This window comes from Procambarus clarkii, chromosome 45 (assembly GCF_040958095.1).
Source record: "Procambarus clarkii isolate CNS0578487 chromosome 45, FALCON_Pclarkii_2.0, whole genome shotgun sequence".
Lineage (NCBI taxonomy): Eukaryota > Metazoa > Arthropoda > Malacostraca > Decapoda > Cambaridae > Procambarus > Procambarus clarkii.
In genome coordinates this window covers 16627515-16645898 of record NC_091194.1, presented here as the reverse complement: position 1 = coordinate 16645898, position 18384 = coordinate 16627515, and the positions used below count along the sequence as shown (strand labels likewise).

The following is an 18384-nucleotide window of genomic DNA, read 5'->3' as shown; positions in this document are numbered from 1 at the left end:
GCCCGCCATCTGAGAAGCTGGAGGAACTCGACAACCTATGACAACCATCTTTGTAACCCATATGTAACTCCTTTTTTGTAACAAAGTTCAAATAAAGTAAATATATATGTGTACATACAAAAGAATGGGGGTGGTAGGAGAAGATAATATTAGTGTTCAGTGAGAAGCCACAAGGTCTCCTCTGAATACTTTTTATTTTCTTCTCCGAGGCTATGGGTCCCCACATTGGCACCAGAGGTGGTACCCAAATATATATATATATATATATATATATATATATATATATATATATATATATATATATATATATATAAATAAATAAAAATACTTTAACATACTTATCCCATATATTTAATTTAATCTCAAATTCTGAAGATTTTTCTAGTGGCTTTAGGTATTGTATGTACTAGCTCTATCTTTAAATCCAACATTATGTTTGTAACTAATCCTCTATGTATGTACTTTTACCTGAATAAACATTTGATTTGATTTACTTTTGATTTAATTGCTATGCCTACAATTGTCACATTAACCCATATTTAGACTTGCTAAACCTTGTTAACTCATCTCAATACCTGCAAACTTATACCCATTGTGCATTGGATTCAAATGGCTCATCCTGCTCCCCTATCCTTACGGGCTCACCATAGCCCGTGCTACTTGAAACTTGTTCCAAGTAGCTGAATCTATAACGACAACAATCCCCTATGCTGGCAAGCTACCTTACCTTGAGGTTACCTTGAGGGGATTTTGGGGCTTAGCGATTCCGCGGCCCGGTCGTCGACCAGGCCTCCTCGTTGCTGGACTGGTCAACCAGGCTGTTAGACGCGGCTGCTCGCAGCTTGACGTACAAGTCACAGCCTGGTTGATCAGGTATCCTTTGGAGGGGTTTGTCAATTTGAGCTAGTTGACTTTTAATTCTAAAATGATTTAGGTCACCCGTGTGACTTAAATCATTTTAGGTCACACGTCACACTTATTATTAATGAGGTAATGTTCTTGCTTAAGTGTAATCACAATGTCTTAATACAGGTGTCAATTAAGCAAATCGAGACGGAGAATACAAGCAATTTACATACAGAGGACATTTGTTTTTGTTTTTTCATATTTAGTCAAAGGTGCGTTTATTGCTTTGGAAAATGTTAAGACTTTTGTTGTCTCAATTACTCCCTCTGGAGCTCTTACCTTTGCCACAGAGAGCAAGGAAGCATTCTCAACCTAGGAAATATGCCACCTTGTATATAGCCACATTAAACAGTATTATATGCCACCCACTTATCCACTAATTAATTGTTCCTTGCTATAGTCATGCTCGTTTAGTGCTTTTCTTCCAGTAATAGCGGCCTTAATTAATCTCTTGTTATAATTCCCCAACCACTTGGGCTGGACGATAGAGCAACGATCTCGCTTCATGCAGGTCGGCGTTCAATCCCCGACCGTCCAAGTGGTTGGACACCATTCCTTCCTACCGTCCCTTTCCAAATCCTTATCCTGACGCCTTCCAAGTGCTATATAGACGTTATGACTTGGCATTTTCTCCCTGATAGTTCCCTTCCCGTGTTATAAATCCAGTCAGTGTGAGTCACATATGTTGATAGAACAAGGGGTGAGGTATGGAAGCTGAGGACAATCAGGACCTCTTGGCTGCTTTCTCCTTAAGATCCTTCTTGAGCACTTTACCCGTAGCGGACTTGGGCAGAGCATCGACGAAGTTGATCCCTCCCTTCAGTTGTTTGTACTCTGCTACTTTGGGCTGTAGGAACTTGTGAATATCCTCCTCTGAGGTGCCGTCTCGTCGGACGATAAAGGCACATGGGAGCTCCCCTGATCGTTCATCATCTACGCCTACCACGGCAGCATCTATCACTCCCGGGTGCTGAAGAAGCAAGTCTTCTATTTCCGAAGGGGACACCTGCAACAACAATGTCCGGGTGAGAGCTGCGGCTGCTGATATTAAAACATTTGTATAAAACTTTAAAACTTGGTTACTGCCAATTGGCTTAATCTAGAAAATGTACTTGTGGTCGATCTCGAACCCATTGTTGATGTGACGACTTATATTGAATTTTGTAACTAGCTCATCAAGATTGTAACTTGCTTAGCTAAATGAATTATGGGGTTCAGTCCCTGAGCCCATTATGTGCCTCTGTAACCCTTTCCACTACCGCCCACAAGATGAGTATGGGGTGCATAATAAATGAACTAAACTAAACTTAACTAACAGGTCACTATGACCTAAATATACGTAAATGAACTCACAGAAAAAGCGAATGGTTTCTTGCAGATAAACTATGGTCACTTTATAACTGGCGGTTGTCACACCGCTAATTATATATTAACAAATTTCCCTTAACAGTTTATGATTGACAGAACGTTACCCTATTCTCAGCCAACTTGGGCCAATGACCAATAAACAAATCCTCAAATCAGAGATGTGCCTTACCTCAGTTTAAATAATTCAAACTAGTCATCTCATCAAGAAGTTTACACTGGACCATAATTCACTTCATGTCACTTCTGCGGAGGTCTCAGTGTTCTGTTAGCTATAGTGTTATTATTTAAATAGGTGATTCGAGTGTAGCTCTCACTCTTGCTTGTTGTTGTCTTAGATTTAGCTACTCAGAACGAAGTGTCCATGTAGCACGGGCTATGGTGAGCCCGTAATCTCTCTCTCACTCTTGTGTTGACTATGACTATACATGAGCATCCATAGCGGCACGTGACGTCACCACCCTTATTTAGCTGTTCAACAGCCTGTCTTCATTTATGGCAGCTTTTTTTCAGGGATATTCCTGCACGGGCCCTAAGCTTCTAGCTGGTCCACTGCGCGGGCCCTAAGCCTCTAGCTGGTCCACTGCGCGGGCCCTAAGCCTCTGGCTGGTCCACTGCGCGGGCCCTAAGCCTCTGGCTGGCCCACTGCGCGGGCCCTAAGCCTCTGGCTGGCCCACTGCGCGGGCCCTAAGCCTCTGGCTGGCCCACTGCGCGGGCCCTAAGCCTCTGGCTGGTCCACTGCGCGGGCCCTAAGCCTCTGGATGGCCCACTGCGCGGGCCCTAAGCCTCTGGCTGGCCCACTGCGCGGGCCCTAAGCCTCTGGCTGGCCCACTGCGCGGGCCCTAAGCCTCTGGCTGGTCCACTGCGCGGGCCCTAAGCCTCTGGATGGCCCACTGCGCGGGCCCTAAGCCTCTGGCTGGCCCACTGCGCGGGCCCTAAGCCTCTGGCTGGCCCACTGCGCGGGCCCTAAGCCTCTGGCTGGTCCACTGCGCGGGCCCTAAGCCTCTGGCTGGTCCACTGCGCTGACCCTAAGCCTCTGGCTGGCCCACTGCACGGGCCCTAAGCCTCTGGCTGGCCCACTAAGTGTTGCTTGTTTCTGTTTTACTTGGGCGGAGTATGAGTATTTATGACTCGTATGGTCGCTTCAGTAAGATTTTGTCCCATGTGTTTAACAACTTCTGCTCTGTTGAATCTAAGTTGAAATCTTATGGCAGCTAGATATAACATGAGTACTTACTTCTCCTTAAGAAGATGTTTAAGCCAGATAAAATATATTTCTTCTTGTGATGCTACAACTGTTTTGTATAATTAATTAAAACGACCTTCAATGTGGGCTAACAGCAGATGGCATATAATTGCAAGCTCAGATGTCATTCCCTGCTGACAACTGTTGCCTGTATGTCACCCTGCCTGCTTGGGTCCTCGACTCCTAGTACCTGCTCCTACATGTCGTCGGCGTGTGCTGATTGGTAGACGGTGCAAGGTTTGATGCCTAAATATTATTAAGCGTGCAATAATACACCCTTAACATCTAAAATGGGCGCATCCGATCCCTCAATGATCGTCGAGTCTCAATCACCAAGAGCATCTGAAATTCTCTTAAACAGTGGGTAACTTTCTACTTCTCCCATAAAACCCATTAGCACTATTTATAATACCTACTACCTGATAATCATTGCAAGGCCTCACTGTTCTATATACAAATGCTAACAAACTGGATTAAAACCAGAGAAGTGGTACAAAAAACAATTCCCCCAAAACAAAATGAACAACAAATTACATAATGTGACCTTTCATACCCTGACCTACCTGCAAACCTTTGACCTTGATGAGTTCCTTGATCCTATCGACGATGCTGACAAAGCCATCTTGGTGGATAGCCACGTCCCCAGTGTGCAAATACCCATCCTTGTCTATAGTTTCAGCCGTGGCAGTCGGGTTGTCGAGGTAGCCGGTCATTAACTGCGGAGTCAAAGGGAGGCTTTAGTAATAGCTTCTTTAGTACTAGTTGAGTTGTGTAGTAGTAACAACTGTAGTTTTTGCTTAACAAATCCACAAGGGCCGTGACGAGGATTCGAACCTGCGTCGGGGAGCATCCCAGATACTGCCTTAATCCACTGAACTACGACAGGGTTAAAAGGGTTGAAACCGAAGTTCCACTGAACTTACTGGATCCCGTAGCCTCTCCGAGTAAGGCTGCTGCTTTATTCAATATCACAATAACAAGATATATCTATGAGAGAGAGAGAGAGAGAGAGAGAGAGAGAGAGAGAGAGAGAGAGAGAGAGAGAGAGAGAGAGAGAGAGAGAGAGAGAGAGAGAGAGACAGAGAGAGAGAGAGAGAGAGAGAGAGAGAGAGAGAGAGAGAGAGAGAGAGAGAGAGAGAGAGAGAGAGAGAGAGAGACACAGACAGAGAGACAGAGAGAGGGAAGCTGTACATACTGAAGGAGACCTGATGCAGAGCTCGCCCCTCTGGTTCTCAGGAAGGGCCAGGCCGGTCTCAACATCGACAACCTTCACCTCCACGTTGGGTACACACTTCCCACACCAGCCGATTTTCTCCTCCTTCAAGGGAGTCATCAAGGCACCTAGACATTCCGTCATGCCAAATCCTAAGAGAACATTGGACAAATATTATCATCAAACATAACAAGGGCGAAATTACTTTCCTGGAAAAAAAAGACTCAACAAGAAACATTTAAATCTTGTCATCCCTGAAAAGCTCCAAATAAAAGTATTAATCGATAAACGGCTGCCTATTATCAATTTTAATTAGTTTTATCAGGGACAGGAAGCCTATGCACATATATAAATATACTTTAGGTTTGTATCAAAGTCCCCCCCTCCACTTCCCCCAGAGGTCGAACTACTGACCTTCCCCTGGATGCAACAGCACAACAGTTGCATAACTACCGGGGAGAGAGAGAGAGAGAGAGAGAGAGAGAGAGAGAGAGAGAGAGAGAGAGAGAGAGAGAGAGAGAGAGAGAGAGAGAGAGAGAGAGAGAGAGAGAGAGAGAGAGGGGGGGGGGAGGGGGGGCAGGATATTGGGAAAGAGGGGAGGAGATCCTCGTTCAGTGCATCAATTACTTTGTTTATAATTACTATTAGAAGATTTTAGCGTATTTTAAAAAGTGTGGGGTTGTGTTTTAATTACAAAATTTCACCAATAACTTTATGGCCATTCGATCAATATATATATATAACCTATGTTAGGCTTAATTAATTTTGGTTAGATTAAATTTAGTTATTTAGTTTCGTACTAAAAACACCAGGAGATAAGACTCTGGTTTATTTTAAGTAGATTTTAATGCATTAAGATTCAGGGAAGATGTAATCTCAATTTAAGATTCTCTTCCCTTATGTAAGTACAATTATGTAATTTGCATTATGTATTATTTCAGTCCATCCTTCTGTTCTGGTAGTACTTACAGAAAGGATGATGATCATAGTACATATACCGACGTACAGCGCTATCAACAAGTAGAAATCTGTACTATTGAATTTGAACAAACCGGAAAACAATTTTCTCCTTATGTTGCAAAGACAAAGTAAACTAGCCTAACCTTCCTAGGCCTAATACACGCTATCCGAGGCCTAATATAGTACACATGTGTGCTATACTAGGCCTAGGAATATTTAAGTTTGTTTTTTAGTTTCATTTTTCGGGCTATAAAGTGAATAGTACAAAGTTCTACCTAATTGCTTAGTACGTCAATATTTGTACTATGGTGAACATAGTTACAAAAAGTTATATCTAAAAAGGAGGATAGGTTGAATATTTATATAATTTTATTTATAGTTCTGTACTCACCAAAATGAGAAAAGGGTGCTCACTTACCTACCAGAAATTTTAGCCAAATATCTCCAGTTTGCTAACTGTAGGTAGTAACTGAGTGACTGTAACCTATCCACCGCTGCCCACTGGATGGGGGGCGGTGTGCAGGACAAACATATCAATTGTGACACTAGCTCTCCACATATGTCAGTTGCTTAATTTAGAACCTGTACTTGAGGTCGATCTCGAACCCATTGTTGATGTGATGACTTATATTGAATTTTGTAACTAGCTCATCAACATTGTAACTTGCTTAGCTAAATGAATTGTGGGGTTGAGTCCCTGAGCCCATTATGTGCCTCTGTAACCCTTTCCACTACCGCCCACAAGATGGGTATGGGGTGCATAATAAATGAACTAAACTAAACTAACTTACCTTCCTGGAAGAATATGGGGTTAGGGAGCCTTCTTCTTGAGAGCCTCGGCACTGGTGGTGGGTATGGGCGCCCCAGCACACATGACCACCCTCACCCTGGACAGGTCCTCACTGGTGACAGTCGGGCTCACGTTGAGGAAGTTCAGTATTGGGGGAACCAGATGCACCACCCGCAACTGCAATACACTCCAGTGTTAGTACCAAACAATACCACTTGGTGGTGATCTGTGAGGCTGTGAGAAGTTAGAGCAGACAGCTTGTAATACACTGGAGAGAGTGTATTACAAGCCATACACTGGCTTGTAATACACCTCGGGTTCGATTCCCCATGATGGACGGGATGTATAGTTGACCAAACCACACACTAGAAACGTGAAGGGACGGCGACGTTTCGGTCCGTCCTAGACCATTCTCAAGTAGATTGAGACTTGAGAATGGTCCAGGACGGACCGAAACGTCGTCGTCCCTTCACTTTTTAGTGTGTGGTTTGGTCAACATACTTCAGCCACGTTATTGTGACTCATCGCCTGCACGCGATGTACAGGTTTGTTTCCTTTACCTGATGCCTCTGTTCATCTAGCACTAAATAGGTACCAAGGAATCAATCAACTGTTATGGAATGTAACGAGGGAAATTGGTTAGTCTTCGGGTTACCTCGATGAACCTCGATAAGCTTAACAGGGGTCCTGGCCCCGAGATCAGAAAAGCATTGCTGGAGTTAACAAACCTGTTTGTTCATCTGCCTCTTATCTTGCTATAAAAAACTAATTTCGCTATGTTATCCTAAATTATATAGGTCCAAGTGATAACATAAAGGGGACAGCATATAAGAGTATATAAGACAGTACATAAAAGAAAGTACTATTGATTTTGCAAGCGACTCGTACACTACGTCTTTAACTAAACGATAGAGCAACTGCCTCGTTTCCTGCAGGAGGGCGTTCGATCCCCAATGGTCCAAGTGGTTGGAGTCTGCTTCTTTACTCCGTCCACACATCCGATCTCCTTGTCTTCGTATCCCAGCTCCTTGCCCTCATATCCCAGCTCCTTGTCCTCATATCCCAGCTCCTTGTCCTCATATCCCAGCTCCTTGCCCTCATATCCCAGCTCCTTGTCCTCATATCCCAGCTCCTTGCCCTCATATCCCAGCTCCTTGTCCTCATATCCCAGCTCCTTGCCCCTCATATCCCAGCTCCTTGTCCTCATATCCCAGCTCCTTGTCCCTCATATCCCAGCTCCTTGCCCTCATATCCCAGCTCCTTGCCCTCATATCCCAGCTCCTTGCCCTCATATCCCAGCTCATGGCCCTCATATCCCAGCTTCTTGTCCTCATATTCCTTCTAAATTATGTTTATTCACGCTCTACAGCCACAAAAAATTATAACAATATATCTTATATCTTCTGTATTTGCCTAATTCTAAGCAATTTGGGCAATTCAATGGACCACTTGCGCGTGCTATAGTCATATTATATAAGAGATTTCTCCTTATATTTTTGTTTACACAGGTGGGCAGAGAAGCAGACGACTTTACCTAACATATACTTAAGCAAACACAAGAATGATCCCTGCTCTGATTACTAACCTTGTGATCCCTGACGATCCTTACGAAGTCTTGACTGGTGAAGGCTGGAAGGGAAACAATCTTGGCTCCCAAGTAGAGGCTGAACATTCCCACGGTGTAGAGGCCATACAGGTGGTAGAAGGGCATGTACCCAACTACTGTTTCTTGCGTCTCGGCTGAGGGTCAAGTAATACGTAAATAGTAGGTACCAGGTATGAACCAATACGAGATGCCTCATATTGGCCCATACGAGGCAGCTCCTATTGGCCCATACGAGGCATGGGTATGAACCTAATGCATGGAATGCACTAGGAAGTGATGTGGTGGAGGCTGACGCCATACACAGTTTCAAATGTAGATATGACAGAGCCCAGTAGGCTCAGGAATCTGTACATCAGTTGATTGACGGTTGAGAGGCGGGACCAAAGAGCCAGAGCTCAACCCCCGCAAACACAACTAGGTGAGTACAATCTGAGCTGCCATGCCTCGTATGGGCCAATAGGAGCTGCCTCGTATGGCCCAATAGGAGCTGCCTCGTATGGGCCAATAGGAGCTGCCTCGCATGGCCCAATAGGAGCTGTCTTGTATGGCCCAATAGGCTTCTGCACTGTCGCTTAGTTCTTATATTAACATAGTATTCCACGCACAAATGCTAAAATAAAATATTTAATAAACAAATACTTTCATACAAACCTCGTTAGGAAAAGTAATTAAGGTTTTATGAATCTGATTAAATACTATTTTTATATATAACGTAGTAATTAATTGAAAATTTGCTGATTTATTTCCATAATATCTAATTAAAAATAAATTTACTTATTATATAGCCTAATCCTCTGCTAATTGATGCACAGAATGAAGGGGTAGTGTATTGATTACTTTGTTAATATATATATATATATATATATATATATATATATATATATATATATATATATATATATATATATATATATATATATATATATATATATATATATATGTCGTACCTAGTAGCCAGAACTCACTTCTCAGCCTACTATTCAAGGCTCGATTTGCCTAATAAGCCAAGTTTTCCTGAATTAATATATTTACTATAATTTTTTTCTTATGAAATGATAAAGCTACCCTTTTCACTATGTATGAGGTCAATTTTTTTTATTGGAGTTAAAATTAACGTAGATATATGACCGAACCTAACCAACCCTACCTAACCTAACCTAACCTATATATATAGGTAAGGTTAGGTTAGGTAGCCAAAAAAAGCTAGGTTAGGTTAGGTTAGGTAGGTTAGGTAGACGAAAAAACATTAATTCATGAAAACTTGGCTTATTAGGCAAATCGGGCCTTGCATAGTAGGCTGAGAAGTGAGTTCTGGCTACTAGGTACGACATATATATATATATATATATATATATATATATATATATATATATATATATATATATATATATATATATATATATATATATATATATGCACGTATTTAATTAAGATTGAAAAATTAGTTTTCTTAATTTCGACTGTTGTGATTCTCATTACGCCGGGATCACTTTCCCTCCAAAAACTCTTTACTAGTTGCCTTTGCGCTCGCTCTCTCTCTCTCTCTCTCTCTCTCTCTCTCTCTCTCTCTCTCTCTCTCTCTCTTACCTGTTGTAGGTAGGTAAGAGAAGTAATCAGGGTGTGTGAAGCAGGTGATGTTTGAGGTGAAGGCGCCGTGAGAAAGTTCTGCACCCTTAGGCGGCCCCGTAGTGCCGCTCGAGTATATTATGACAGCTGTTGATTTCAGGGGACACTGAGGGAGACGTTTTAGTTCAGTTCATTTATTATATGCCCACTGACCATCCTGTGAAGGGGTAGTGGACCCCATACCCATCCTGTGATGGGTAGTGGACCCCATACCCATCCTGTGAGGGGTAGTGGACCCCATACCCATCCTGTGAGGGGTAGTGGACCCCATACCCATCCTGTGAGGGGTAGTGGACCCCATACCCATCCTGTGAGGGGCAGTGGACCCCATACCCATCCTGTGAGGGGTAGTGGACCCCATACCAATCCCGTGAGTGGTAGTGGACCCCATACCCATCCTGTGAGGGGTAGTGGACCCCATACCCATCCTGTGAGGGGTAGTGGACCCCATACCCATCCTGTGAGGGGTAGTGGACCCCATACCCATCCTGTGAGGGGCAGTGGACCCCATACCCATCCTGTGAGGGGCAGTGGACCCCATACCCATCCTGTGAGGGGTAGTGGACCCCATACCCATCCTGTGAGGGGCAGTGGACCCCATACCCATCCTGTGAGGGGTAGTGGACCCCATACCAATCCCGTGAGTGGTAGTGGACCCCATACCCATCCTGTGAGGGGTAGTGGACCCCATACCCATCCTGTGAGGGGTAGTGGACCCCATACCCATCCTGTGAGGGGTAGTGGACCCCATACCAATCCCGTGAGTGGTAGTGGACCCCATACCCATCCTGTGAGGGGTAGTGGACCCCATACCAATCCCGTCAGTGGTAGTGGACCCCATTCCCACCCTGTGAGGGGTAGTGGACCCCATACCAATCCCGTGAGTGGTAGTGGACCCCATACCCATCCTGTGAGGGGCAGTGGACCCCATACCCATCCTGTGAGGGGTAGTGGACCCCATACCAATCCTGTGAGTGGTAGTGGACCCCATACCCATCTCGTGAGTGGTAGTGGACCCCATACTCATCCTGTGAGGGGTAGTGGACCCCATACCAATCCCGTGAGTGGTAGTGGACACCATACCCATCCTGTGAGGGGTAGTGGACCCCATACCCATCCTGTGAGGGGGTAGTGGACCCCATACCCATCCTGTAAGTGGTAGTGGACCCCATACCCATTCTGTGAGTGGTAGTGGACCCCATACCCATCCCGTGAGTGGTGGTGGACCCCATACCCATCCCGTGAGTGGTAGTGGACCACATGCATAGTTAAACATTACCCTAAATTTACATTGTTTTTAGTGTTTAATTTTTTATATCTCATATTACTAAGTATTACCCTAAAATGTTTTAACTAAACCAACACATTAATTGTAATGTTCGCCCGAAACACTACGAGTGATAAGTGGTTTTAAAATAAATATAAAAGTAGTACAATGAATGCAAATAAAGTAACACACTTTAGTACACAATGAATGCAAATAAAGTAACACACACACACATATATATATATATATATATATATATATATATATATATATATATATATATATATATATATATATATATATATATATATGCGAACAAGCCAGAATGGTCCCCTGGACAATATGCAACTGAAAACTCACACCCCAGAAGTGACTCGAACCCATACTCCCAGAAGCAACGCAACTGGTATGTACAAGACGCCTTAATCCACTTGACCATCACGACCGGACATAATGAGGTGATAGCCGAGGCTATTTGAACCACCCCACCGCCGGCACTCGGATAGTTATCTTGGGCATAGCATTTTACCAAATCACCTCATTCTTAGGGGCACACGTGAGGAACACAAATGCGAACAAGCCAGAATGGTCCCCTGGACAATATGCAACTGAAAACTCACACCCCAGAAGTGACTCGAACCCATACTCCCAGAAGCAACGCAACTGGTATGTACAAGACGCCTTAATCCACTTGACCATCACGACCGGACATAATGAGGTGATAGCCGAGGCTATTTGAACCACCCCACCGCCGGCACTCGGATAGTTATCTTGGGCATAGCATTTTACCAAATCACCTCATTCTTAGGGGCACACGTGAGGAACACAAATGCGAACAAGCCAGAATGGTCCCCTGGACAATATGCAACTGAAAACTCACACCCCAGAAGTGACTCGAACCCATACTCCCAGAAGCAACGCAACTGGTATGTACAAGACGCCTTAATCCACTTGACCATCACGACCGGACCTCATTCTTCCGGACCGGACCGGAAGAATGAGGTGATTTGGTAAAATGGTGGGTAGGTGGGTAGAATATAGTTGTGCACAACTATATTCTACCCATCTCAAGACTCCGCTCCAATATAGAGGCATCAAGAAATATGGACCAATAGGCTTTCTACAATCACTTCTATTCAATACCCATTGTTTCGTGTTCTGTCTTGTGTTGATGAAATTAATACCCTATTAATGCCACCTCTTGTTCTGTCTTGTGTTGATGAAATTAATACCCTATTAATGCCACCTCACCCCATCCACCTCTCTCAAATGTAGATATAAAATCGGAGATGCGTAAGTTCTATTCAGTTGTGTATTTGTAAACTAAAGTCTTTGAAAATGTAATAAGTTTTACGAAACGCGCTCGTGTCGCGTCAGATTAGAAATAAAAATGAATTTTGGAGAATTGATTTTTGATTTACCTCCAACAGTGAAAAGAAATGTACGAAAGATTGAGAAAATTCGTGTTAGAATTATTAATCTTACTTTTTCGGTCATATTTATATATATATATATATATATATATATATATATATATATATATATATATATATATATATATATATATATATTTATATATATATATATATATATATATATATATAAATAGTGAGGGTACCACCTCTGGTGCCAATGTGGGGACCCATAGCCTCGGAGAAGAAAATAAAAAGTATTCAGAGGAGACCTTGTGGTTTCTCACTGAACACTGTACATATATATATATATATATATATATATATATATATATATATATATATATATATATATATATATATATATATATATATATATATATATATATATATATATGTCATACCTAGTAGCCAGAACGCACTTCTCAGCCTACTATGAAAGGCCAGATTTGCCTAATAAGCCAAGTTTTCATGAATTAATATTTTTTCGATTACCTAACCTACCTAACCTTACCTAACCTAACTTTTTCGGCTACCTAACCTAACCTAACCTATATATATATATATAGGTTAGGTTATATATAGGTTAGGTTATATATATATATATATAGGTTAGCCTATATATATATATATAGGCTACCTAACCTAACCTAACCTATAGGTTAGGTTAGGTTAGGTTAGGTTAGGTAGGGTTGGTTAGGTTCGGTCATATATCTACGTTAACTTTAACTCCAATAAAAAAAATTGACCTCATTCATAATGAAATGGTTAGCTTTATCATTTCATAAGAAAAAAATTAGAGAAAATATATTAATTCAGGAAAACTTGGCTTATTAGCCAAATCGGGCCTTGCACAGTAGGCTGAGAAGTGCATATATATATATATATATATATATATATATATATATATATATATATATATATATATATATATATATATATATATATATATATATATAAACTTTTACACACATAACACCCTACCAGGGGACCTTGAACCCCTGGCCACCAAGATGGCAGGTACGCACTTATACCCACTGCACCATACTCAAGTGCGTATGTATAAGTGCGGCAGGTATAAGTGCGTACCTGCCATCTTGGTGGCCAGGCTTCAAGGTCCCCTGGTGGGTGTTGTTGTGTGTCTAAAAGTTTCTATACTTCTACCTTGCGTGTTTAGGCAAGTGTATGCATATATATATATATATATATATATATATATATATATATATATATATATATATATATATATATATATATATATATATATATATATATATAAAATAAATAAATATAATCAATCCCTTTCTGGCCTCTCTCTCTCTCTCTTTCCCTCCCTCCCTCCTCTCTCTCCTCCCTCGCTCTTTCCCTCCCTCCCTCTCTCTCTCTGTCCTCTCTCTCCCTCCCTCTCTCTCTGTCCCTCTCTCTCTCTCTCTCCCTCTCTCCCTCCATCTCTCTCCCTCCATCTCTCCCCCTCCATCTCTCTCCCTCAATCTCTCTCCTTCCCTCCCTCCCCCCATTTCTCCCTCACTCTCCCTCCTGGTGTAGCATAAGTCAGTGGGTCTGAAGGGATAACGAGTGATGAAGGGTAAAAATTCGTTAATGTTAAAGATTGTCTCGATAGTGCTCTCCCAGTTATCCATCTCTCTCCTAAGCACAACACTTCTCACCTGGACGGGTTCCACACAGGGCTTGGAGGAGTCTGCCAGAATATGTCTGACGTTAGGGTGTCCGTGGGCAGAGTCGCCGTTGACGAAGACGGGGAGCGTCTTGCGGAGCTTGGTCAAGGCGGCCATCAACACGTCTTCATGTTTGGGGTCCGTCACCACCATCTCTGTTTGACTGTTCGCAAGCTGGCGTGCAACCTCATCTGTGTGGGATATTGTGGAGCGATGGTTCACGAGGGGTTTGGTGCGTGTGTGTGTGTGTGTGTGTGTGTGTGTGTGTGTGTGTGTGTGTGTGTTTACTAGTTGTGTTTTGCGGGGGTTGAGCTTTGCTCTTTCGGCCCGCCTCTCAACTGTCAATCAACTGTTTTACTAACTACTTTTTTTTTTTCCCACACCACACACACACCAGGAAGCAGCCCGTGACAGCTGACTAACTCCCAGGTACCTATTTACTGCTAGGTAACAGGGGCACTTAGGGTGAAAGAAACTTTGCCCATTTGTTTCTGCCTCGTGCGGGAATCGAACCCGCGCCACAGAATTATGAGTCCTGTGCGCTATCCACCAGGCTACGAGGCCCCCATGATGTGTGTGTGTGTGTGTGTGTGTGTGTGTGTCGCAGTTAGTATCGGAAATTTAAAATATTAATAGACCTTGTAGTAATATCAAAATATGCCTCAGTGAATGAAGGATTGCGTAGTCAAACATAAGCAAACAGTTGGATTCAAAAGTTTGTTTTTTTATGGAAGGCGCAAACAAAACTCTCAACTTTGAAAACAAATAACAAGGCTTGTCATTTTTCTTTATTCTTTGAAATCCCTTTTTTTCAAGGGACGTATCAGCACCCTCCGTAGCCTCTTTCAGCACAAAGCAGGGAATAGAAATAACCATTAATTTTACATCCGTCAACCTCAGAAGCCTGCCCAACTTCGAAACTTTCACGTATTTTGAATATTGATAACTGTGACAGTATTTAATAAATGCAAAGATGTTGGCATCCGGTTCAGAACTCTAAGAAATTCACTAAAGTATCATATTATCATTTATTACCTTCCAGTACACAGACTATTATCTAGTCCAACAGCAAATTAGAAGATGGAAAAATATGTTGCATCTGAAAAAAAACAGTCAATACGAATCCACAGCAAAACACTTTTATTCGAATGTCTTCGTGATTTATTTGCATGTCTTACCGACTGTATACTGAGAACTTAGAGTTGTGACGGTTGCACCAGCGGCCACAGTTCCCAGTAGGAGGATGAAAAACTCCGGGGCGTTGGTACAGAAGATTGTGAGGCGCTTCTTGGATTCCGGGGAGACCATCACCTGCGACACCACCCCAGCCCAACGAAGGGACAGGTCCACTAGGTTGCCATATGTGTACTTCCTCCCCGTTATCCCGCACTCCTGAGGGAGAAGAGGAAATGTCAGACTGACACAAATGGTTTGTTTGGGGGGCCGCTAAATTACTGCTAACACTATTATAAAAAAAAACCTTGGCGTGCAAGCATAGACCCATAAATGCAGACTTTGACTGTGTACTTAAAGTCCGATTTCAAATCAAATCAAATGTTTATTCAGGTAAAGTACATACATACAAGGTGAGATACAAACATTGATGGATTTATAGATAGAGCTAGAACATACAATGCCTAAAGCCACTATTACGCAAAGTGTTTCGGGCAGGACATCATTTCGGTGTATGATGTTTCGTGAAGAGAGCCCAGTGCAGTGGTGCTACTCAGACTCGTGTGAACGACAGTTAAAACAATAATGAGGAAAGAAATTTACCATGGTATACCAACCGCCATTTTGAACTGGTTTGAACCTATGAGATTAGACTTCTTTGGTCGCGACACCATGCCGTTCGATAATTCTGTGAAGCCGCTGCACACGCAAGGGTATGCAGCTGCATCACTGAAGGATTTCAAGTTTCATACAGTGATCTGAAGGCTTCCTTGTCAAGGTTTTTTTGAAGACTACCATTACACAAATAAGTTACGCGTATGCTGCGGGCGATATTTTGCTAATGTGTTCGGACATCAGGATTGGTATGTGTGTGTGTGTGTGTCCCGCCTCTCAACTGTCAATCAACTGGTGTACAGATTCCTGAGCCTACTGGGCTCTATCATATCTACATTTGAAACTGTGTATGGAGTCAGCCTCCACCACATCACTTCCTAGTGCATTCCATTTACTAACTACTCTCGCACTGAAAAAGTTCTTTTTAATGACTGTGGCTCATTTGGGTACTCAGCTTCCACCTGTGTCCCCTTGTGCGTGTACCTCCCGTGTTAAATAATCCATCCTTGTCTACCCTATCAATTCCCCTGAGAATTTTGTATGTGGTGATGATGTCTCCCTGAGCTCTTTTGTCCCTCAGCGACGTGAGGTGCAGTTCTCGTAGCCTTACCTCATTCTGTTCTGGAAACAGAACACTAGGCTAGTTCTGGGACTAGCCTAGTGGCATACCTCTGAAGTTTTTCCAACTTAGTGCTGTGCTTGACAAGGTACGGGCTCCATGCTGGGGCCGCATACTCCAGGATTGGTCTTACATATGTGGTATACAACGTTCTGAATGATTCCTTACACAGGTTTCTGAAGGCTGTTCTGATGTTAGCCAGCCTCGCATACACCGCCGATGTTATTCTTTTGATGTGGGCTTCAGGAGACAGGTTTGGCGTGATATCAACTCCTAGATCTTTCTCTGTCTGTTTCGTGAGGGACGTTCTCTCCTATTCAGTATCCTGTGTCTGGCCTGTTTCCACTGCCTAGTTTCATCACCTTACATTTACTTGACATTTACTTCAGCAGCTATTTGTTGGACCATTCCTTCAGTTTGTCTAGGTCATTTTGTAGCCTTATACTATCTTCCTCTCTCCTAATCCTCCTCATAATTTTTGTAGTTCTCAGACCATTGTCATGGGTGATATTAATACTAGACACACTAACCTGGGCGACACCAAAACAAATAGAAATGGTAAAGTTTTTGTTAAATATCTTTGAGACAATAACATGTCCGTATTCAACTTTAACTCGTCTAACGTCACACATCTCAGGGTTGGCAGACTTGATTATGTCATTGTTCAAGGTCTCATCGATAATGATGTCCAAGGATCAATTGTTCACGATTTAGTTAGTGATCATTTTGCCATCCTCAGTTCATACACCATAAATAATGTCAAACCACAAAGTTGTGAAATAAAAATAATCCCTATCCCTGAAAATTTACACATGCACTTCAAATACCTCATTTCTGAATGTTATAACTCTTACAGTTTTACTACTGTCAGTGCATTATATGGTCACTGATGTAACCGCTTTTATGACAATATTGTAAAATCCTCAAGACCCAACACAGCCAGGAAGGGACAGAGGTGGTTCACTGACTCACGCCTTAAGCCCCTGCATGACAGAGTTCTATTCCTAGCTGAGCAGTATAAAACACATAAAACAGCTGACACCCTCAACATATTTCTTAAAGCCAGCCGAGAGTTTAGAGAGCTAAAGGAACAAGTGTATAATCAGCACTGGGAACAGTTTTTGCAAGACATCAATCATGCAATATCCTCATCCCAAATGTGGAATAAAATTAAAAAGATTCCTCGTTCTAGCAGTCGTCAACTTGATCACCATTCACCTGTAGACTATGCCGACATGCTGCTACAACAATATGCAAGCACTGCCAGTATAAGCAGCCTGCCCCTAGATGTACAACACCATCTGGCTAGTACCAAAATAAATCGTAACTTCAATATTGACATTACCTGTAGTGAAATAGGGCCTGATGATAACTATGGCATATAACCCTTTGAAATTAAAAATGCACTCAAGAAAGGTAAGGCTACCTCCTGGAGAGGATGGCATCACATACAATACCATGAGAGTACTTGCTGAGCTGCCGAGCACTCCCTTTGCTAGAATTGTTTAATCAAAGTCTAAGGCAGGGTGTCTTACCTGACCGCTGGACACAGGGACTCCTAATACCCATACCCAAGCCTAATTCCCAAAATTTCAGGCCCATTTTTCTGACGTCGTGCATGTGTAAAGTTCTTGAGAGGATTATCCTTGACAGACTAATGTTTCAAATTAGGCCCCACCTTGCCCCTAACCTGTATGGTTTCCTTCCTGGAAGAATCACACATACTTGTTTTGCTGAATATATTATTAGAGAGGGACCAAGCTCTCAGGTGGCATTTATTGGCCTCCAAATTGCTTTTGATACAGCAAACAGATAAATAATCTTAGAACAACTAGCTTCTTTTGGAGTTAAGGGAAGACATGGCTCAGGGGGTACCTGAGTAACAGAACCGCCTCAGTCCTTTTCAAGGG

General features: G+C 42.6%; 1 protein-coding gene across 1 annotated transcript in view; it reads right to left on the bottom strand.

Moving 5' to 3' along the window:
* Nucleotides 1–314: 314 nt before the first annotated feature.
* The window catches only part of LOC123769745 (uncharacterized), a 29857-nt gene continuing 11787 nt past the window's right edge, over nt 315–18384 (bottom strand). Inside the window, 9 exon segments of the mRNA XM_069301457.1 lie at nt 315–1912; nt 4081–4233; nt 4713–4882; nt 6482–6506; nt 6508–6657; nt 8066–8220; nt 9674–9818; nt 14059–14258; nt 15246–15459. Coding sequence (XP_069157558.1) covers nt 1631–1912; nt 4081–4233; nt 4713–4882; nt 6482–6506; nt 6508–6657; nt 8066–8220; nt 9674–9818; nt 14059–14258; nt 15246–15459 — 1494 coding nt within the window. The 3' untranslated portion in view covers nt 315–1630.